Here is a 23129-nt window from a genome sequence, read left to right as displayed (position 1 = left end):
ATGGTGTGGAGACATTCTGGGGTGTGGAGAGGATGGTGAAACTGGGTGAGGGGAAGGTGGCATGGGGACTGACTGGGTCTGGGAGAGGGCGGGGATGGCAGCAGAGGCTGCCACCGGATTCTAGCCTTCCTCCCAGGCCTGAAAGCCCTAAGTGGGGCTACTTAGTTCTGCACCGGATCGGAATAGGCCCATGGTGGCTACTGGGGCTTGACCCAGAGTAAGGGAACATTGATTTTCTTATCTCAAGGCGACCTCCAGCTGCCTCTTTGCTGTTTGGCACCACTGTATCATGGTACAGGCAGTTCTGTTAGGATTGAGCTGCCCAATGTATTTATATTTAGGTTAAACTTCTATGCAGCTTTTTTGCCAAAGGTAACAATATCATAAAATGTTACTTGATAACATTCTAAAAACTAACTTCAGCTAATCAGGTGATACCTGACACAGCATGGAGCCAGCAAGACTGTTCTTATACTCACACTGGTTGGTATATCTACTCCTTGCGCTAATATTGCAGTTCTTCAAATGGGGCCAGAGAAACATTTCTCTCAACATGCTTGTATTCTTTTTGACATTCCTTTTTTTAAGAAGCATTTATTATGAACATCACATCATACATTGCCATGCAATATGGATGCTGAGTCAGATAAATCTTGTGCACCAATACCACTTGAGGAACCCGGTGGGCAAAGGGAGGAGGAACATGATTAAAATTAAAAACTTAACCAAAACAGATCATCTCAGCCTCTGCCATAGCATGGATGGAGAGCCCCCCACATCATGAAACACCAAGAATCCTCAGCTGCAAAAAATAGATTTAGATTCATATTTGTAATAAATCCTTTTATATGTGCATAAAGCAAAAAAAATTCTATGCATACCAACAAGATTATGTCCAATATTCGCCTATAAAAATTCTCAGCAACCAAACTCCCTTTGGTTTCCTTGAAAGCAATTGGTAGTTATTACACGAAAGAACTCCTAGAATATGAAGAGACATTCTACAGGATTTTACTTCCCACCTATGGAACACTCATTCCACTGCAAAAGAATTTCAGAGTGCACAAGAGTTGCATTTCCAAAAGAGAGCTGCATTTAGGAAGCTGTATTCAGTGGGTTAGAAGCACTAGTGTGGTTTGAAGAATGCAAAAACTGTGTCCAAGAATTTGTAAAATTCAGAAATTGGCTAAAAGCTTGAGCTTTTGAATTAACAGCAGTACTTCAATCATAATGCAACTCTAAGCAGTGCTACTGTGACAGACTGAGGGTGCAATCCTAACCCCTTATGTCAGTGCTTTCCAGCACCGGCATAGTGGTGCCAATGGAACATGTGCTGCATCCTGTAGTTGGGTGTCACTCACAGAGGCCTTCTCAAAGTAAGGGAATGCTTGTTCCCTTACTTCAGAGCTGCATTGCCCTTATGTCAGTGCTGGAAAGCACTGACATAAGGGGTTAGGATTGCCCCCCAAGCAGTACAATCTAATCATACAGTTTATCCAGACAACAGGGGAATTAAAGTTCTGACCCCCCCCCCCCCCAAAGGGCTGTTTTCAATAGCTGGACTATTACATATTATTTAAGATTGGTAACTTCATTCAATGATTACTAGGAAAATTGTGACTGATGAATTCTACCTTTATCTATGCAGTATCCAGTCAACATCTAAGAGGTTGATTCAAGCCTGTACAAAATGTTTAAGAAACATTCCCATTGCTTGAAAAAAATTAACAACTGAAGTATTGCCAAATTATCTGTACCAGCTAGCTTAAGTTGATCCAATTCTCATATTTGATTTACTAAAGAGAGATCATTTTGTAATTAAACCTCATTTAGAGGAAATATCATGCAGCTCTATGAAAAGAGCACATTTCAAGCTTCACAATGTTCAGGAGGGTCATGCAACAGCTCTAGGAAACCGTATTTACTGTTTTGTGTTGAAATAGCATTCATGCTTCATTGCTGAGTCTAGCACTTTAAATAAATGGTTTGAGGTTTGCCACACAATGCTAGCAGGGAGAAAGTCAGGAAGTCTTTTATGGAGTTAGGGATCATGTGTCAGCTAGTCTGTGGAAAGCAACTTTGTTGACTCCTTACACAGTACCACCATGCAGAGTTCTTAGGAAAGGGGAAGGGGCTGTTACAGCCTTGCTCCCCATTGCTTGAAAGTCATTGCTTCAACCCCCACCCCCAACTATGACTCTGGCTAAGCACTAAGCATTAAAAATTGCTCACATTCGAGCTTAGACTGTTTGAGCATAATCAGAAGGGATTGTTTCAGTTTATCTGATTGAAAAACAATTGAAGTATAGTCTTACGATGCAGTCCAGGAGCCTGGAAGGCAGGGCTACTCCTAGCCCATACATCTTTGTGTACATTAGAAAAAGGCAGCCCTTCTTCTCCACTGGAAGTGACATTCTGCTGGCATTCTTTCTTCCTATGTGAATGGGGCACTTGTGAAGTGCACAACTGTACACAGCAGCCCTGCTGGAGCAGCGGCCCTGCAGCGCCGTACACAGTGACCCTGTTGGTATGGCTAATTGCGTGCCTCTGACCCTTGTCCCTCCTGACTGATTAAGGTAATTTCACTGATTTGAGAGAATATTAAAGCACGCCAGAGAACGACCACTTCAAGGAGCCATGCATCTCTACTTACTTTTTGTCAGTGTCTGAAGATCTTCAACTGAGGGAGGCCCACTTTTCTTCTCATAAGGAATAACCGTTGTTAGGTACTGTGAAATGGAAATCATGATTACTACATACTGTTCACAGTGTGGTTCATGGACAGGAAGTTTGGTAACAGCAATCCTGTGCCTGGCGATATTTGCAGTCTTAATATATGCATAATTATATGTAATCCAGACCTCTTATGCTCTATCTAGCACACAGGTGACGATTTATTGAGGTTATCCAAAGATATTCAAGAAAGGAACAGAAAAATAATGGTTCAATGGTACATCAACATTTCCAGCATTCCCTTTTATTTGAATGCAAAGATCTGCCGTTTATCTGAACTGCTTCAAATCATTTTTCAGACATTTTCTGCACAGTAGGTAATGACTATAATGAGATGCTTTACAAGGTGCTATCTTTTTGCATTTGGTAATCTATACATTTAAATGTAAATCTGTAGATTTTTAGAAGTGCCAATAATGTAGAAGGGTTCACAATTTACTTCAGGAATATGGCTACTGAATCTTCCTATTATAGATACACTTTGCAAATATTCTGCATTGGAGTGATATTATGACCTAGTGTATGAAACGTAGATCAATGCAACCAATAGTTCAGGATCTTTAACAAAGAACCAAATCTATAGGTCTAGTGAACTCAAATTCTCTTTAGGACACAGCGGAAAGTCAAATTATGTATCTTGTGTTGTTTCAGTGTGATATAAAACACAAACTTCTTTTTTGAGTATTCCCCTACAATGCACAAAAGAACGTTAAGAGTTTTGAATTCTTAAAGTCAGTTAGCAGTTGTTTTACCAGTTGTTTTAACACATGGTTGTATTGCGTATGCCTCTGTTCTTTGCTTGTACTTTGTACACCACCAATTTTCTCAAGTTATGGTCACTTAAGTGGTCCTTACTGCAAGCAGTGGGTGTAACACATGGATTGTCAAGACTCTTCACAAGAGGGCAAACCCATATGGTAAGAGGTTCTCAAACATTACAACAAATGCTTGAAGCAACTGTCACAATGCTTGAAGCAATTGCTCATCTTTTGAACAGTCTTTTGTGTGGATGCAATAAGAACACAAGAACAGCCCTGCTGGATCAGGCCATAGACCCATCTAGTCCAGCTTCCTGTATCTCACAGTGGCCCGCCAAATGCCCCAGGGAGCACACAAGACAACAAGAGACCTGCATCCTGGTTCCCTCCCTTGCATCTGGCATTCTGAGGTAACCCACTTCTTAAATCAGAAGGTTGCACATACACATCATGGCTTGTAACCCGTAATGGATTTTTCCTCCAGAAATTGGTCCAATCCCCTTTTAAAGGCATCTAGGCCAGATGCCATCACCAGATCCTGTGGTAAGGAGTTCCACAGACCAACCACACGCTGAGTAAAGAAATATTTTCTTTTGTCTGTCCTAACTCTCCCAACACTCAATTTTAGTGGATGTCCCCTGGTTCTGGTGTTGTGTGAGAGGGTAAAGAGAATCTCTCTATCCACTCTATCCTTCCTGTGCATAATTTTATATTTCTCAGTCATGTCCCCCATCAGGCACCTCTTTTCTAGGCTGAAGAGGCCCAAACACTGTAGCCTTTCCTCACAAGGAAGGTGCCCCAGCCCAGTAATGTAAGAGTCAGCAAATAACCTTGACTGACCAATGTTTCTTTGACATAGTGTGTCAAAAGCTGGCAACATTTCCTTCACTTTGCACGCTTATTATTTTGGGAGAAGGCCCATGCATGTAGCTAGATGTCTCAGAAACTTCAACTGCAGCTGCTTGTGCTACTAAAATGACAAGTTGCTCTTTCTTTTAAATTTACAGTGAATAGTGACCTGGCTTCCAGCAATTCAGACCACTTCTTTTGTGTGGTCTGTTTTTCATTATTCACCTTATCTCTGCACGTAATAATAGTACTATTTTTATGGAAGATGATGCACCACTATTTAAATCCAGTTATAGCTTGTGTGCATTCTGCAGGCTTAAATTCTTCATATTCAGTCAGTTGTTTTGTAAGTTTGACAAATATCCAGAGTACAGAAGAATGAAATTCAAAACCCACAAAGCTCACTGGATGACCTTGTAGCAACAGCTCTCAGCCTAAACTGTAAAATAGGGAAAGAGGGAGGGGGACCCATGACCACCCTGAGCTCCCCGGAGGAAGGGGAAGGAAATAAGGAGTGTTGTTATACAATAGACTTAATAGGACATGTTATTTTGGAGACTTTTGTAATAGTCCCTCACTTCAAATATACCAAATTTGGCATTTGTAATTTTTGGAATACCTCAACCTATCACTGGAACAGCCTGATCTCACAACTAAACTCAGAGGGATTTGAAATGAAAAAGCATTGTTTGCTACAAATTAAAGAGTTACCATATTGAAACTAATGCACAAACTATTTAAAACTTCTCATGATGCGCAGCAGGAAGAGTTTTTTTTTAAAGAAGAAATATCTATTTCAAATTAATAGGCATTCTTGCTAATAAAATATGCCCATGCCCAACTGCTCAACTATTAATTAATTGCGTGACAAAGTACTGAAATGCCAATTTGTTTTTTTCACCAAAACTGCTTTTTGTTTTGCTTTGTTCAGATTTGTTTTCAACCTAAACAAAGAATGTTTCCAGACTTTGGATGGCATTCCAAGTCAAGTTTCTGTGAATAGAAGCAAGCTCCTTGAATGGAAGTCAAGAACGGAAGGACCCACTCATGAAAGGGCCTTTTGGGCAAACAGAAGGTTCCTTCTGCTCTTCAAGGAAGCCTGTGTTCACAGAAGCACACCTTCTGGCTTTTCTACTTATTAGAGAGATTTTTGCAGCTGCCTAGCATTCTGACATGCTGTACAGAGCAATGCCAACAGGCCAGAGGCCCACCATGTCAATCTCTATACTGATTGCTTCTAGCCCAAAGTTGGAATCACAGGTAGAGGGAACAGAGCACAAGTGGAAATGAGCACATAAGCTGCAGCATCAGCACAACAACTGTAGCTCCAATGGCAAAGGATTGTAGCAGGCCTTCAAGAAATGTGGGGTTGCTTCTGTGTGCTTGAGACTCTTCCATGGCTTCCTCCCATTTTGTTTCTCCACCACACTTGGCGTTCCCCTACCATTTAATATGAGTGGGAGCAGGGTACTCTGCCTCCCACCAGCTCTTTTAAGTCTTCTTTCTTGATCCCCTACAACAGTGCAAGGGACTGTGGGAACAAGCCCCACTGGCCCTTGGGTGGAAAGGGGAGGGAGTGCATTTCCTCTTTCCTCCATTCCACTGCACAACCTGATAGCCAAAAAACAGTCAAAAGGGCTTGGACAGAGCTGATCCTCCCTCAGAGTCCCTGCAACTGCTGCATCTCCCATTCTCTGGCAACTGCATCATCACTTTGAGGAAGTGTTATGGATAGGGGACAGCAATGATGATGCAGCTGTGCTTGTCACTATTTGCAGATGTTGGCGTCTTCAAGGGTCAACCAGATGGGGCCAAGGGAGCCTGTGAGCGTTTGATCTGGCTGATCTCTGACACTGCTCAGATGTAAACAGATTACTCTTGCTTCTATGTGTATAGGAGAACGTACATACGTTATCAGAATGATTTAAAAAGGTTTAGGGCGCAACCCTAATCAACCTTCTAGCACTGACATAGCTGTGCCAGTGGGGCATGTTCTGCATCCTGCAGTTGGGGGAGCAGCCATGGAGACCTCCTCAAGGTAAGGGAATGTTTGTCCCCTTACCTTGGAGTTGCATTGCCCTTACATTGGTGCTGGAAAGTTAGTTAGGATTGCACCTCAGTTAAGGTGCAACACAAGGCTGGCTCGAAACGTTTTGGTGCGCAGGTTAGAAACTTCAGATAACAGCCACTATTCTGGTAAAATATAATAAACTAACTGACAAGCTGCTGCCCGAGGTAGAAATTATAAACAATGTGTGCTTTAAAATGTCAAAATAAGGGATCATGCACCTTAGTTTGCCACCCAAAAAAACACATGCTGTAGTAAAATAATTTAGCAAACTATTGATGCAGCATCAAATGAATATAATGTGCATTCCTTATAATGCACTATTAAAAAATTTGTGCTGAATTGGTTTTTAACAGGAAAATAGTAAGAAACTATTTTTGCTTGAAATTTTTGCTTGAAATGCTTCTACACAATTTTTGCTTGAAATGTTTCTACACAGTGTCTCTCTTCAAAACACAGTCCATGACAGAATTTGAAAGGATATGACTTTTGTTTTACTCTGGAGACTGGTAATTGGCACAGGGACCTCAGAAGCATGCATAAAGTTTTCTGTTTGGGAGACCATCCATTTCAGTGGAAGGGCCTCACCTACGTGCACAAATCGGAGCAAGGGCCTTTATGTTGTACAGGAGCTCCATGCACACATTTGGTTGGGTTCAGTGAAATTGGTTTGCACTGGGAAAACTGATGAGCAGACTTCACAGCTCAGGAGACCTCAGCCCTATCATTCCAGTTCCATGGGTCCATTCTGGATTAAGTAGATCCCTAAGCAGTCTCAAGGTTCTCTAGGAGCCAGAGAGTCCTAAACACTTTCATGACATGCTTGCCAAGATTTCCAGGTCCAGCATCAGACAAAGGAGATCAAATTGAACTCCTGCAAGGTATTACAGAAAGAATTAGCAGAATCCTTAGTAAGGTTAATATAAGAACTGTTTTTGTTCTACTGCTAAGATTGTTAATTTTTTAAGGAGTCCTAAAGATCCAATACATCCATGGCTGAACCCTGGTATAGACGGTATCCCACGTGAATGTGGAAAGTGTATGTGGGAACTACTAAAAGATCAGTTGCTACCTGGATTAAAGAACATCAGAGAAATGTAAGGTTAAAGCAGATAGATAAGTCAGCCATTGCAGAGCACGTGGAAAAAACAGGACATAATGTGAAGTTTGACTCCACAGTTTTATTGAGAAATGTATCACATTGTTTCCAGAGAATGCAAAGAGAGGCAATTGAGATATTTCACAAAAACAGCATGAATAAAAAGGAGAAAATCTTATCTTGAAATTGTATTTGGATGCTAATTTTGGAGCACTCTGGATCAGGTCTGCTACCCAGAAGATGAAGTCTCATTATCAAAGAAATTGATAACTGTACTATCTTTTAATATGATTGGAAGTGTTTAGTAATCTTGATAGTAAGAACTAACTTAAAGGAAGCTGTCACTTTAAGTGTTTCTTACATTAGGATGAAGTCCCATGTGAATTGTATGCCTCCAATTAACTCAGCTGGGTTTGGGAAGACCTTTGCAGTTAAATAGAGAACAGGAAGTTGACACACCTTGGAATGGTGGAATTTTGGAATTGTTTTGGAATCTTATGGCTGGCATACCCAGAGATTTTAACTTTGAGTGCTGTTGCCTCCGGCTATGATAATCTGAAAACCTATATAAAGGACATCTTGTCCTCCCTTAACTTTAATTGCATCAATTATCTCAAACAGTTACTCATTCAGACTTTGATATGATTAGTAATGCTAATAAGAGCAAAAAGAAACTGTTCAAATGACTTCCACATCACAAAACATATACTCCCAGATTGTGTAAATCCAGGTAATATCTATGAGTATGAAAAATTTCAGTGCAGGGTCTACCTCAGACTTTAAAAACATGAATATGAATTAAGCTGAATTCAGCTAAAGACCTTCTGTCTTTAATATTAAATACTGCTATACATAAAAGCCAAATAAATAAATAAAGTTCACAGTGATCAGACATTTGTGCTGTTACTGTACAGTGCCAGCTTATGATAATCTGCATGCCAGTACTTGTCCAACACTACCCTACATCCTAGCAAATCACCTGTATGATAAGGATATAAAAGGGCAACTGCTGTGTTATAAACAATGGGGAAAATGCATAAAACAGACTAGACTCTGCTAATTGTGCTTTCGGACACCTTTTACATAGAGTGTATTTACAGCAGGGAGACAGCAACTGTTCTGACTAACATCTGCCCAGCATCTTTTCCAATGGTTCTTTTGCTGATGTCTCTTTTGTGTCTTTCTTTTACAATGTGAACCTTTTTGGGTCAAGGATCTAAGTTTCAATTCCTTTTGTTATGTAAAATGCTTTTTAAACTTTTTGTTGAAAAGCAGTATAATAAAATATTTCACCATGTATAGTATCTAAATTGTTTATCCTAAAGTCCAGGGATGTATTTTTATTATGCATACACTATCTTTGTATTATGCACTACTAACTGCTTAAAACAGGAAAATCAAACAAATGTTTGGAGATGCAATTCTGCCCTACAGAGCCAAAGAAAAAAAGAATGTGTGTTTTAAACTGTAGAAGATGCTATTTTGGTGCATTTCCACCTTTGAGTGAAATATTTAAACTGACAGTCCATTACTGCTTTCTTATGCATGCAGTCATCTCAAGTATATATTATGCTGATGCTTAAATTTTATTTTGAGAAGTTGAGCAAATCCCTGGAGGAAATTGTATGTTTGGTGCATTTTTTGCTGTGTGTAAAGGCTTGTCTGGTCTTTAACTACTGGGGAAAGAGGAAAGAAAGCCTCTCCAGATAGATCATAGCCTTGAAGACAGGGAAGAAATAAGCAAGCACAATGTATTTTTCTTCCTCCTTGTGATCCTTTGAAGTCTGATGCTACAACTGTCAACTTAAGACCCTGATTTACACACAGGCAGAAAGGACAGCACAAAGGAAAAAAAGTTAGATAGCCCAGCACCTGCTTTTCTCCACCCGAGTTTCCAAACGTTTGACGAAAGCCATTCTGAATGACATTTGAGATTCCTTCCATGCTGAAGCGCTATAGGGAGCAAGAACATGGCAGGAAAAAGGGGGGGGGGAAACAGAAAAATTTAAAGGCTATTAGTCAGAATTTACTGAGGATGCAAGTGAGGTAAATGCAGAGACAAGCTGTTAGAATGAATAGATGCAATGCAGTTTAAACAGAGGAAATCTTTGGTTTTTAATATTTTTGTTCCTGAGCATGAAACGGTTACCCCAGATTTTACTAATGGGACTGTCGGAGCAACACCATGAACAAAGACCTAATATAGACTTTCCCCCCTAAATTCTGTTGATCTTGTCACAGAACAGATTTCTGTTTTATGAATCATCAATCTCTGACAATCTTAAATATTTTAAAGACATTTACAATGCAAGCACAGAGATTTACCCACACAGAAAAATATAAGCATGTCTAGCCTTTTACTACTGTAGATGAGTATTTTTACTTCTTTATACTATTCCAGCTCTGGGAAGAATTACACATTACAAGGAATACAAGAGTTTTGCAGGAAAAAAAAAAAAACTTCAATATAACTTATCCAATGTCACAGTGTTATTATGATGTGCATTTCCTTGCCCCTGTTCCACAATGATGGCAGCTACAGTTGGGGAAAATGTTTAAGGTAATACTGTTAGGACATGGGATAAATGAAGAGTGTTTCAGAGGGAGGAACTCAACAAGGATTGCTATTTACAGCAGCACTCCATGATCTTTGTAACTTGTACCTTCACCCTTAAGGGTATAATGAACAAAGCAGTGGCACAAAAGTTGCAGCTGGTCTGGTCTTGGCAAGCTCTTCACCCCTGATCCATTAATCAATCCTCCAGACCTTCCTGAGGTCAGCAAATACACACCCTGCAGACTCAGCACTGGGCATTTCCTCCCAGGCAAATTCTCTGATCTACCTGCCTTAAATTGTTAAGTTTCTGCTGTATTACAAGACAAATATATCTTAGCCTTTAATCATTTAAGCAGGAGATTATTGCCAAGAAAACTGGCTCAATCTTTTAAATAACACTCAATATGAATAACATGCCCTGTTATTTAAAATAACTATTCAAAGAACCCAGGAGTTTACAGCAATCCATGAGGCTTTTTTTTATCTATTTCTCTGATTTGGGAAAGATTAAATTCTTTAGGAATTTAATCTTTCACTTTAAGTGTTTTGTTAAATTCTTTAGGAATTTAATCTTTCACTTTAAGTGTTTTGTTCTCAAAGCTAGAGAAATAAACTGAGATAATTTAAAAACTGACTTCACAATTTTGAAATACAGTTCAACTGTAAAATCTGACCACTACTCTAAAATTGCATGTTACCAGAATTCTAGATAAGACAACTGGAGTTTATATCATGTTACATTTCTGTGACATTTTTTTTCTTTTCCATTAGTTGCCCCAATCCAGCAAGGCTGAAGCAAGCATGCATGTGCGGACAATTCTTTGGACTGGATCCCCACATACTCGAGGATTCTAAGCATATAGCTCTTCAAGATACGTGCAAGGCAATCAGTACTGAAAAAATGATCCACATAAGTATTCCTCAACATGGTGACCAGCTGCTACAGTCAGCTCTGACAATGATAATTATTTGTTTGGATGAATGGAAGAACATGATTCAATCCACCTTTCTCCATTTGGTTCCCCATTTGGTGACTAAGCTGACAGAGCCAAGCATCAGTAGGTCAATGCGTACATGTGAACAAATGTCAATTCCAAATATAAGCAGTAATTCTGAAAAGATTAGGCTTTGAATGCATCACTAAGGGATGCATGTATAAACCCCTTGATCTGCTGGCAACAAAGGCTTTTTTGAAAAGAAAAAAAGAATCTAGATCTCTAAAGTTGGTTCATCTTTGAAATGACAGTCAATTTATGGTACATATTGTCTCCTGAAATTGTTATGAATTAGCAGAACTTTTGATGGAACAACCTCCTATGCATTTATTATTAAAAACACTGTATTCTTTTTATGGCAACATTATTTATATATAAAGTCCTTCATAAATGTATTTAATTAATTCTCCCTAGAGTAACAGGGTCCTCTTAGATTACCTTAGAGAATGAACCAGAATATATGGAAGCAGACAGCCCTGTGGGAACCCTGGTTCCAGGCCACAAAGTGTGTTAAAAGAATTATGCCTGGAAAGAAATTAAGAGCCCGTGCTGCTGCTGGAGCTTTGGCCAACTAGAACTGCCAGGAGTCTTTCGACTTCGATCATCACCTTGATTTTTTTCTTTATGGAAGAGCTGTTCTTCCTCCCCTTCACATTTTTCTTAGTTACAAGTCAGTTGCCCCCACATGTCCCAATTCCTCTGTGGACATATTGGGGAGAATCCTAATCCAGTGCCTTGATCTCCTCTAGCCTGGTACATGCCAATGATACAACTGGTGATACAATGATACAACCAAACTGCAAAATGATAGACTGGAACAAATGTTCAAGATCTATTTTAAAACAGGTTATTTTCTTACAAGTTGTTGTTGGTAAAGCATGATAAACTGAAATGGCAGATTGCAGCCATTCCTTCCACCATGGCAATGAAAGATTTGCCTCTGAAGAGGCATAATGGGGTAAAGAGCAGTCCAGATCTTGCCATAGTCCACAAATAAAAAATGAAAGCTCCTAAATGAATGTTCATTATGCTGTTGGTCAGAAAGTGGGGTAATTTAAACACCCCTACAACAGAGTGCAAAGCATACATACAAGTTCTGAAAATACTAGGACAAGGAATCAATATATAAATATCTTATATCCAAATATTACATCTGCATGGCAGTTAACAGAAAACTACTGCAGATTCATTTTGAGAAGCTTGAGAGAATACTACAGCCACCATCAAATGTATGCATTTCTTTAACAGAGTGCATGTATACTATGAGCCTGAGAAATCTGTAAATACTACAGAAAGCAGCAGAAAGATTAAAATAATGGCAAGGTTCCCCACAGATTGACATGTACTGGATGAAGATAGCATGAATGATTCCAAGTATTACAGGTTATTTGTTACCAGATGCTCCTGAAGTATTGGTTTTGTGTAATAGTCAAAGGTAATGTCCATGAGGTGGATTGAAGTTTAATGCAACTGATAATTCTGGCTGCTAAAACAGATATTGCTAGAATGTGGAATAATTCAAGTGTACCTACTGTTAGAATCTTGGTGCTTAAAACTGGAGATGTCACAGTGGTGAAGAAAACATGCGATGCTAAGAGATGTAACAGTATTAAGTACCACTTTCCAAAGGAAATGATTTTCTTTTATAAGGTTTTAGAGTGACTGAGATAGAAGTATCGATTTAAGAATGCTGCATCAGATGCTGAAAAATGTTTTGTGGTGTAATAATGAATCTTGGATCTTTATGGGGGGAAGGTGTGTCAATAACAATTGTTAAAAACAAAAGTGGGCTTTGAGTCAAGTCTCACAGTTGACAGCACAACTATCAAATCAGACCTTTTAAACCACAGCCAGAGAAGAGACTTCAAAATAATGGGGAACAAAGGCAAATATTCTGCACTGATTGAATATTATATGGGCTTTCAGCCCTGGTTCATATGTTTAAAACCTCCCAACATGAAGTCGCTTGGATGCTACATCCATATGGAGGAAGAAGCATGAGCTGGGGTGAGGTATTCATCCTGATGTCAGTGTGCCCATATACATGATTTTTCTAGCTCAAAAGGGGAGGGAGTAGAAGTAATGTAGGCAAACCAGCCTCTAGTTATTGAAGATGGGGAGGGAAAGTGGACTGCCCCACAAGGGAACATTTACTTCTCTGAACAAGTGCCCAGAGATGCCTGGGTGGCTGCTGTCGGGAATATCTGATTTAGTAAATCAATATGAATGTTTCGCTCTGAAGTGTATATTAAAGGAGTCACATAATTTAAAGAAGTTGATCATAAATTTTAATTGATTAAGCAATTGTTTCATTAAATTGGCACACATTTACATATGAACAAGTACTTTTTGAAGAAAAAAATATTCTGTATTTCAATTATGTACCTATGCCATCTTGTTTACAAGGGGAGATGCAAGATAAAAAATTTTCAAATAAATAAATCTTAGAAGAAAAATTCCCCCTTCTCTTTCATATAGGAGAGAATGCCTGTTCTAAGATGGCATGTGCCATCTTCAGTTTTTAAATAAGTTCTTATAGTCAGAACAGTTCACTTATATTGTTCATGTAATTTTAGGGGGCACTCTTCACTGAACAAAGTCTTTTACCAGTCTACTCAAACTGATTACTTGACCAAACATTGCAGTCCTAGCAACTAATAAGACAAATGCATGTTGAAAGTCACTTCCTTAAATATGTCCAAAAGATTTGATACCTTTGATGAAAAAGTATCACAGAATTCATTAGCCCCAAAATGGAAGACTTGGTACTTTCTAGATTTTACATTGTAAGGTTTACACCTCCTGAATTTCTACACCTGTCACTTTATTCCCTGACAGTTGTCAGTTAAAGACAAAACATATGGACCAACTACAACAAGGCAGGCAAAATGGTTATCTGGCTAAATATCTGTGGGTATCTTGATTAAAAGCTGAAGGAAGCCTTAACGGCTCATCATAAGTCCTCAAAGAGCCAGCAACATGACAGTTGAAAAATCAGAGAAATACAAGTTAATGGTACGAACAGATGCTTGAAAGTATGGGAAATGTCAGAGATCATGGACAAAAGTGTCCCTTCTGATGAATTGTTTAACGTTATTTTGTGTGTAATGTTATTTAGTGTTATTAATGCTAAGTTAATGGTTAACATAGAGAACAAGTGATTACAGAGTTAAAATTCTGAAGGCACTTCTACAAAGACACAAATATAGGCTTCTTACTGTTCCAGGCATATGACTTCTCTCTTGTTTGCCATTCTGAGGGCTGCCATTTTTCAGCTTCTTTTTTTTCTTTGCCATTTCCTTTTGTTCTCTTTGTTTGTTCTGGACTTCAATAAGGACAGAAATGAAGCTGTTCTTCACTTCTTTCTCAAACTCTAGTTCATCTCGTAGTGCTAACTGCTGCACTAGTTCTTCAGAGTAGTCTTTGATGGCAGTCTCAATCTCTTCTAACAGATCATTTAATTCAGTCACAGATAGTTTTTTCACTCCTGTTTTTTTAAAAAGAAGAAATTATGTTGTGTAAAAATGCATATAAAAAAAACTGCCTGATTGGAACAAAAGTATTGGAATTACTAGTGAATACATTCCAAATATACTGGGCACCAAGAACCTAAATCTGAACACTTAACTGCCCTGCTGCACACTTAGTATATTACAGTGTATTTGTTTTTTCCCTGATGATGAAATTCAGAAATGTGAACACACTGCAGGCTCATGTACTCCCTCTCACATCTTGCTTTCCTTAATAAACAAGAACATTTGACTAAATCACAATTTCCCGTTCTGTACAAACTCAGGGAACTTTGGTTTATTCTTGCTCTAATTAGTTAAACCATGACATGAAACCATGGTTTGATTTTGATTTCTTTTAACTATAGTTTAGATGGCTGTCTCAAACAGTCCATGATGTCTGTTGAGAAAATGTCTATTCAGAAATGTGTATAGAACTAGTGTAGCATGAAGTTCTTGTCGCCTGTGTTAGTGAGTTATTGAAAGAAAGGTAGATTAAAAGTTACATAAGTATCAAAAAGATTAGAAGATTCAAATTCTATTTTCAAAGAATCCTGATGACCACATATACACCAAGTTCTCATGGTTGCCTATAAGGAGATGAGGCTCCAAAGTCCACACATGTAAAAACCTCTTACTTATGAGCATTCTTACCGCTCCATTGTGGACTGTGGGCAGGTTGTTTCTCCAGGAGATTTCAATCATGTTCATAGCTAAACAGAACTGAATCAACAATCACCTGACCCTCTTTTAAATAGTAAAAAAAAATAAAAAATAGCACACCTTCCTTTTCTTTAGGTAAGCAAAAATTCTAAAAAAACTCAGAGAAAAAGATATAGTTGGTTATGGTGCAAGTGGTAACACTCCCCTTTCTATCATGCCTTCGGACAAGGTACAATAGTCAAGTCTCTTCATACTTTGCCAGAAAAGCAATTAAATAAATTACCCCTTGCGTAAAACAGAGCCACAGGAATTTTGGCAGTAGAAAACAAGAAAAAAACAATTTTCCATCCTTTGTAATATAAGTAATTGCCAAAGATTTTAAATTTTTTTCCATACAAAAACATTAGTCATTGCTGAAGAATAGCTAGCTAAGTATTCATCATTCTATATTATACATAATTCATTAATATTTTTGACAGCCTCAAGGTCTCCTTTCCAGTACTGTATATGAGGCAAAGTTCTACATGGTATTTGCTGTTTAAGGATAGTCCTTATAATCTTATAATACTCCTATATCCTTATAATCTTTCAATACTCCTTATCCTTATAATACTCCTATATCCAGTGGCAAGAAGAACCCGATTCATGCCAAGCAGACAGTGACCTCCAGCTATATCCCTATATATTGAGTCCCTTTGGGGAGAAAGGCGGGGTAAAAATAAAGTTGTTATTATTATTATTATTATCCCAATGATGCCACTGCATCAGTTTTTTGCTACATAAATTATGTGCAAGAAGTGGGGTGATCTTTTAAACACTGTTTATTAACAAAACTTCAAGACAAGATGCAAAAAGGTCATCACTTACTTTCTTCATAGTTGTGGTTTGAACTGGATCTTTTAAGTGTCTGAATTTCTTGGGAAAGTAGGGACAGGTGATCTGACTGGGTTGGTGTTTCATCATCATCTGGATCTGGAGATTCCTGCATCATTTCCTCTATTTCTTCAATCACCTTTTAAAATAAAATCACATACAATTATGGAGGATTAAAGACAGGCTGCAATCCTATACATGGTTACCTGAGAGTAAGCCCCACTGAACATAATGAGAATTACTTCTGAGTAAACACACAGGAGTGAAGTGTCAAATTGTATAATGCAGTGGTTCTCACACATTTAGCATATCACACTTTTTAGAATCTTGTTGGGACCCATCGGAAATGATGTCATGACCGAAAGTGACATCATCGAGCAGGGAAACTTTTAACAATCCTAGGCTGCAATCCTACCTACACTTACCCAGGAGTAAGTTCCATTTACTATCATTGTTAAAAGCATATACATAGTAGTCTGCTAAAAGTACAGGTCTGTAACTTTCCCCAAATGCAGTCACATGATAAGGTAGCATCAAGTCTAATATATTAAAAACAAAATATTGACATGAATTGGGACCCACCTGAAATTGGCTCGCAACCCACCAAGTGGCTCCTGACCCATAGTCTGAGAAACACTGGTATGGATCGATTTTCAAAATATCGCAATAGCTTTCCAGTTATGTTCTCATATACAAAATATGTTGCATTTAGGTAGGAAGCATTCTTTCACTACTCCTCATTTGGTACTTTTGCATACCTGAAACAGGATATAGCAGTTTCGCTGCTAATTCAATGCACATTAATGTTTTCCCACTTGCATGGGTTGCCATGTTGTTCAATCATTTAGTCGTGTCCAACTCTTTGTGACCCCATGGACCACAGCATATCAGGCCCCCCGTCTACCACTAACTTCCGAAGTTTATCCAAATTCATGTTCATTGTGTCCGTGGCACTAACTAATCATCTCATCTTCTGCCATCCCCTTCTCCTTTTGTCTCCAATTTTCCCAGCATCAGGATCTTTTCTGAAGAGTCCTTCCTTCTCATAAGAACAGCCCTGCTGGGTCAGGCAATAGGCCCATCTAGTCCAGCTTCCTGTATCTCACAGCAGCCCACCAAATGCCCCAGGGAGCACACAAGATAACAAGAGACCTGCACCCTGGTGCCCTCCCTTGCATCTGGCATTCTGACATAGCCCATTTCTAAAATCAGTAGGTTGCACATACACATCATGGCTCGTGGCATCATGGAAGTCCATAATGGATTTTTCCTCCAGAAATTGGTCCTTGTTGTTGGCAACCTTCAGTCTCGAAAGACTATGGTATTGCGCTCTGAATGGTGGTTCTGGAACAGCGTCTAGTGTGACTGAAAAGGCCGATTCGGGAGTGACAATCCCTTCCACACCGGGCCAGATGCCATCACCACATCCATGGCAAGGAGTTCCACAGACCAACCACAAGCTGAGTAAAGAAATATTTTCTTTGGTCTGTCCTAACTCTCCCAAAACTCAATTTTACTGGATGTCCCCTGGTTCTGGTTCTCATGAGATGACCAAAGTATTTAAGCTTCAGCTTCAATATCTGTCTTTCCAATGAACAGTCAGGGTTGATTTCTTATAGGATTGACTGATTTGATCTCCTTGCAGTTCAAGGAACTCTCAAAAGTCTTCTCCAACACCATAATTCAAAAGCATCTATTTTTCAGTGCTACTCCTATGGGCCAGTTGTCACAGCCATACATTACTACTGGGAAAACCATAGCTGCCATACATTTGGGTATGATTTAAGGTGCTGATTTTGAGCCATAAAGCCCAGTGCAGCCTAGGCCAACTCAATTTGAGAAAATGTTCTCTCTCCTATAAGCCTACCTATCAACAATTCCTGCTCTTGCAGTTTGCAAATGGGGAAATATATTCCTGTTGCACAAGGAGCCAACAGGGTGTGGCATTTGACTGGCAACAGGAAGAAGGATCAAACACCATAACAGTCAGGGTCATTGAGATTCCAGAAACACGAGCCAATAATGGTTGGCTGATGGTTTTTAAAGGTCTCAGGATATATGTGAGGAAATTAATTAAGGTTGGTCTTAGTATATAGAATTTACTCCATTGTGCAAAGAACTCAGAGCACACTCCTATGCATATCTACTCAGCAGGAACTCTCATTGTGCTCAGTTGGGCTTACTCCCAGGTAAGTGTGCACAGGATTGCAGCCTTAGATCCTAGTAACTTGAAGCAGTGTTTGAAGGGCATTTATCCCTTGTGTATATTTAAGACATGTATATGTCATATTGCCATTAGCTATTAATGCACATCAGGCTGCCAAAAATATAAGAAGCTTAAACAGGGACCTAAGAAAGCTACCTATCAATCCTCCATGTTTTTTGAAACAGACAATGCCTTATGGGGAGTTGGGGCTGCTTTATGAGTTTGCCAGGCCCAGATAAATTATGCTAGAGCAGGGGTGTCCAAACTTTTTGGCAGGAGGGCCACATCATCTCTCTGACACTGTGTCAGGGGCCTGGAAAAAAAGAATTAATTTACATTTCAAATTTGAATAAATTTACATAAATGAATATATTAGCAATTGAACTTATATTAATGAATGAAGGTCTTGCAAAAGCTCAAGGCCTATAAAAGGCCTTGTACAAAGCAAGGCCAGCCTTTCCTTTGCTGCTGTTGCTGCATCACAGATGTGAAACAGCAAGCACTGGAAGCCCTTGTCCCACAGCTCACATAAGAGGTCAAACAGTTGGCTGTTACGCTGAGAGCAGCTGCATCAGGCCAGTGTAGGCTCTAGCAAGTCTCTGGAGGGCCAGAGGCTCACTGAAGACTGGGGGCTCCCTGAGGGCTGGATTGGGAGTGCTTGAGAGCCGTAAGTGGTCTCAGGGCTGGGGTCTGTGCTAGAGCACTAAAAGAATTTAATAGTCTTCTTAAAGGAGCTGAACAGTGCTGCACTGAGGGAGTACATGCATTTGAGGCTAGAGGCCATGGTGCAAATCCAAGATTATATCCTGACTCCATGTGACAACTGAACCAATTGAATCCTAACTAGAGCAGTGTCTGTTTAATAACAGAAAGGACCAAACTTATCAGAGGTAATGTTCAGAGTTACTTCTGTCTTTCTTATTTCAAAACTGTCAGTTGTCTTCGGTGAAATATTGATGCAATTAAAAAGAATCCTGTGAACTTTGGTTATAAGTTGTAAACGTCAACAAGACAGATATATGATACATCATACACAGCTATTTCTTAAAGATTAGTTGCTACTATCTCAACTAACAAGAGTGCAAGAGAAACCTAGATACAGAAGGTTTGGGTTTAGGCCTGCTAAAATAAATGCAGTTATATTACATACATGGAGGTTAAAAAAAGTCATAGCCGCTTACCCTAGAAATTAAAAAAACAAACGAAAAACAAAAACTTGAGATCAAACCTGTTTTGGCATTGTTTCCAAATTCAACAATGCCAAAATTCAGGCAAAATTTAGGAAGTGCTGTGAATATTTTGATACCACAATGTAATATGGCAAGTGGGATAATAGGTTTTTCCCCCCTTTTGGATGGTATCTCAGCATTCCTATGCTAGTTTGCCTCCAAGTGTATTTAGTATTTCCTCTGTTAGACAGAAGAAAAGCTTGATCTTAAGTTGCAGTGTTGGAACGGCATCAATGCCTCCTGCCTGTCACTACATTACCTGCTCAGCTGTGAAGAGTGGTTCTTCATTGATACAGGAAACAATGATAGAATGCATATCCAGCTGCTCTCTCAGTTCTTCATCATCTGATAAGTCAAGGTTCAAATTGTCATTAACCTACATAACAATAACAAAAAGCAAGTGGGATAAAACTAAATCATTATTAAACATACACACAGGTTAATAGTCTTCAGTACTGTATAATTGAGTCTGATGCTTATGGTTCACTCGGATCAGAGGGATAGAAATTTAATAAAAATTTAATGGCTTCAGATTCAATGCATATCCTTTTATAAAATGATATCCATCAAAATTCAGCTCAAGCTCACAAAAGAGCAATTCACTGCCCTGTTAAGTAAACAAGTCTATTCTCATGGTACTCTAACCCACATCTGAAATAAACAAACATGGACTCAGCCATGCCTAGGTCACACACACTAAGTGCCCAATCCTATCCAGTTTTCCAGAAATGATGCAGCCATGCCAATGGGGCATGTGCTACATCCTTTGGTGGTAGGCAGTCACAGAGACCTCTTCAAGGTAAAAGAATGTTTGTTCCTTTACCTTAGGTCTGCATTGTGACTGGAAAGTTGGGTAGGATTGAGCCCTAAGCTTTATTTATAAAAAGCATGTGTACAGCAATAGCTATAACACTGGGGGCGCAATCCTAACCAACTTTTGAGCACTGACTTAGCCGCAATGCAGCCCCAAGGTAAGATAACAAACATGCCCTTACCTTGAGGAGGTCCCCTTGGTTGCCTCCTCACTGCAGGATGCAGTGCATGCCACATTGGCACAGCTATGTCAGTGCTAGAAAGTTGGTTAGGACTGTGCCCTGGACTACAAAAAAAAAAAAAAATTTCCATTGCCAAGCATGTTTGAATGAATTTAGAATATTTTGGGGGTGCTGATAAAAAAATGGCATCTTTTCTCCCTGATCAGATCTATTTTGAGGTTATGGCATAGCCACCATATATGTGGATTCAAGCAGCTTCCTTGTGAGGAAGCGAATGCCATGGCCACATAAGGTGGCTATGCCATACTCCCAAAACTAGAACCAATCAGGCAAAGCAGCTGCCATTTTTTGATTCAGCACACCCAAAATACTCAAGAATAGGCTTACCTTTTAAGACACCAAAATGTGTATAGGTCTGTGTAATTGCTCAGATTGAGCAAAATGTCAAATGTAAACCAGATGTTAGACAACTTCCTAACAAATACGAACATTTGTACTGAAATTTCTCTCTTTTTTTTTTTAAACACAGAAAAAGGAAAAGGCAGTGGCATGGCCAGATTACCTCCTCCTGGACAAAAAAGTGAAGGTGACAGCATAACCTGCTCCAGGAACCTGCTCCAGGAACCTCAACATCAATAACCCCTTCCAAATCTGCTACCACAATCTTCGGCACCACTGCTGGAGGCCCCTCCACTCATGGTCCATTCCCTTACCTGCTGTCCACATGGTCTATTCTGCCACACTGTTTTCAAATAGAGTGGACTAGAAAAAGGAAGTTGGGAGAAACATCTCTCTACTTCAGCGTTTCACAAACTGTGGGTTCGGACCCACTAGGTGGATTGAAATAGACAATTTCAGATAGGTCCCCATTCATTTCACTGTTAGTATATTGCTACCAATGTATGCGATTGCATTAGGGGAAATGTTACACATATGTACTCTTAACCTACTATGTATATGCTTTTAAAAACGATAGTCAGTGAGGCTTACTGCTGGGTAAGAATGGGTAGAAGCCTTTGGGATCTTTGGGGAACTTTTTTTAACAGATCAGTAACTGCTTGGGAGGGTTAGGAGAGTTCTTCTTTATTTTAAATTTTTAAGCTTATACTTATTATAAACTTTTAATTTACTTACTTAATTTGATTTTGTGGTATAGGAGAGTGTTAAGTATTTTCCTGCTTAATGATGTCACTTCCAGCCATGACATCACTTCCTGTGGGTCCCAACAGATTGTCATTCTAAAAAGAGAGTCCCAATGCTAAAAAATTTGAGAACCATTGCTCTACATTCTTAAAAAGAAATGCTTTCATTTCTGGAAGTGGGACAGTTCTCCTTCCGATTTCCTTTTTCCAGCCTACCCTGCTAATTGATTTGAAAACAGACTGAAGGCCACGGAGGTGGTAAGCAGAGGATCTGTGCCCATCCACCACTTGAGATAGCCTGCCTCACTTTGCCTCCTAGCTTGGTCAGTCATGTAAATACCTAACCCCCCCCCCCCAATAAGAAATAAATTCTTGCCTTTGGATACAATTTTAAATCTATTGTCAGAGAAATGAGTTCACCTAGTTCTTCTGAAATAATAATAATACTGGTATTTATATACCGCCTTTCTGGTCATCCGATTACTCCTCTGACTTTATTCAATGTGGTTCACACAGGCAGGCTATCTCTAAACCCCCAAGGAGATTTTTACAATAACAGAAAGGTTCTATTTTTCAAGATCCTCAAAACATTTCAGATGGAACTTTCACGATCTTCTGAAATGTTCTTCAGACCTGCTACAACAACACACTAATAAACCCACACAGGATAGAACAAGTTGAATATATTACTAATTCCAAGTGTTCAAAGCAACCATTGAAGGCTTGCTGATTTATTTTGACAAGTACAGATTAAGAGCACTGGATCATGAGCGGTAGTAATAACTACTAATGCCAAAAGCTTTAACAAAGGCAGGGGTCTATTATCAAGTAGGAGACAACCACATAACCATAGAAAGACCATGACCGGTATTTATGCTTCAGGGTATTATTTTCTAACCAGGCAATGTACCCAAAGGTCTTCAGTTTGAAGATCGCTGCCCTAGAGGAAGCTGCAAACTGGTTTTCAAATGAAACAATCTCTCTCTTATACCGTCTTTTAGAATACAGCAAATTCACCTTGTTTTCCCAATTATGAGATTTATCCTCTCATCTGAACCTTCCAAATCAATGCAGCAATGTGTCCTGGGGAATACCCTGTACCCGCCCACCCCCACCTGCATCCAGAGCAAGTTCAACGTATGTAGAAAGGGAGAGATTGTGTGCAGTGGGACAACCCTTTACTTCACCTACTTCACCAGTAACCTCCATCAGATTAAGCCCTACCATAGGGTGCCTGCTCCAATAGATGTACTTTCAAGTAAGTCAATCCTTTTTAACACACTATGAAAAGATTGAGCTCCTTTCTTCCCTTGACTTAAGGAGGTCAGCTCAGAATCCACGACATATTGCAACCCTGAATTCTAATGGAACAGATGGTTGTGCTCCAGTCCCGATATTGGATCCAAACAGATGAACATATGCAATGGCAAAAATAAAGTGGAATCCTGCTGTT

The 23129-nt window shown here is 39.3% G+C and overlaps 1 protein-coding gene across 3 annotated transcripts in view; it reads right to left on the bottom strand.

Moving 5' to 3' along the window:
• FEZ2 (fasciculation and elongation protein zeta 2) overlaps positions 1-23129 on the bottom strand; it is a 37155-nt gene that overhangs the window by 7013 nt on the left and 7013 nt on the right. The window contains exons 3-8 of one of the 3 annotated variants that reach the window (XM_066618022.1): positions 19799-19915; positions 16099-16243; positions 14278-14546; positions 9380-9460; positions 2654-2729; positions 631-802 (exon numbers count right to left, since the gene is read on the bottom strand). In XM_066618022.1, the coding sequence (XP_066474119.1) occupies positions 741-802; positions 2654-2729; positions 9380-9460; positions 14278-14546; positions 16099-16243; positions 19799-19915 (750 nt within the window). In that variant the 3' untranslated portion in view covers positions 631-740. Of the gene's footprint in view, positions 1-630; positions 803-2653; positions 2730-9379; positions 9461-14277; positions 14547-16098; positions 16244-19798; positions 19916-23129 lie in introns of those variants that run through there. The other 2 variants (XM_066618013.1, XM_066618030.1) reach the window with 2 other exon arrangements.

This window comes from Tiliqua scincoides, chromosome 1 (genome assembly GCF_035046505.1).
Source record: "Tiliqua scincoides isolate rTilSci1 chromosome 1, rTilSci1.hap2, whole genome shotgun sequence".
Classification (NCBI taxonomy): Eukaryota; Metazoa; Chordata; class Lepidosauria; order Squamata; family Scincidae; genus Tiliqua; species Tiliqua scincoides.
Note: the sequence above shows the minus strand (reverse complement) of the source record. Positions and strands in the feature narration are given on the sequence as shown.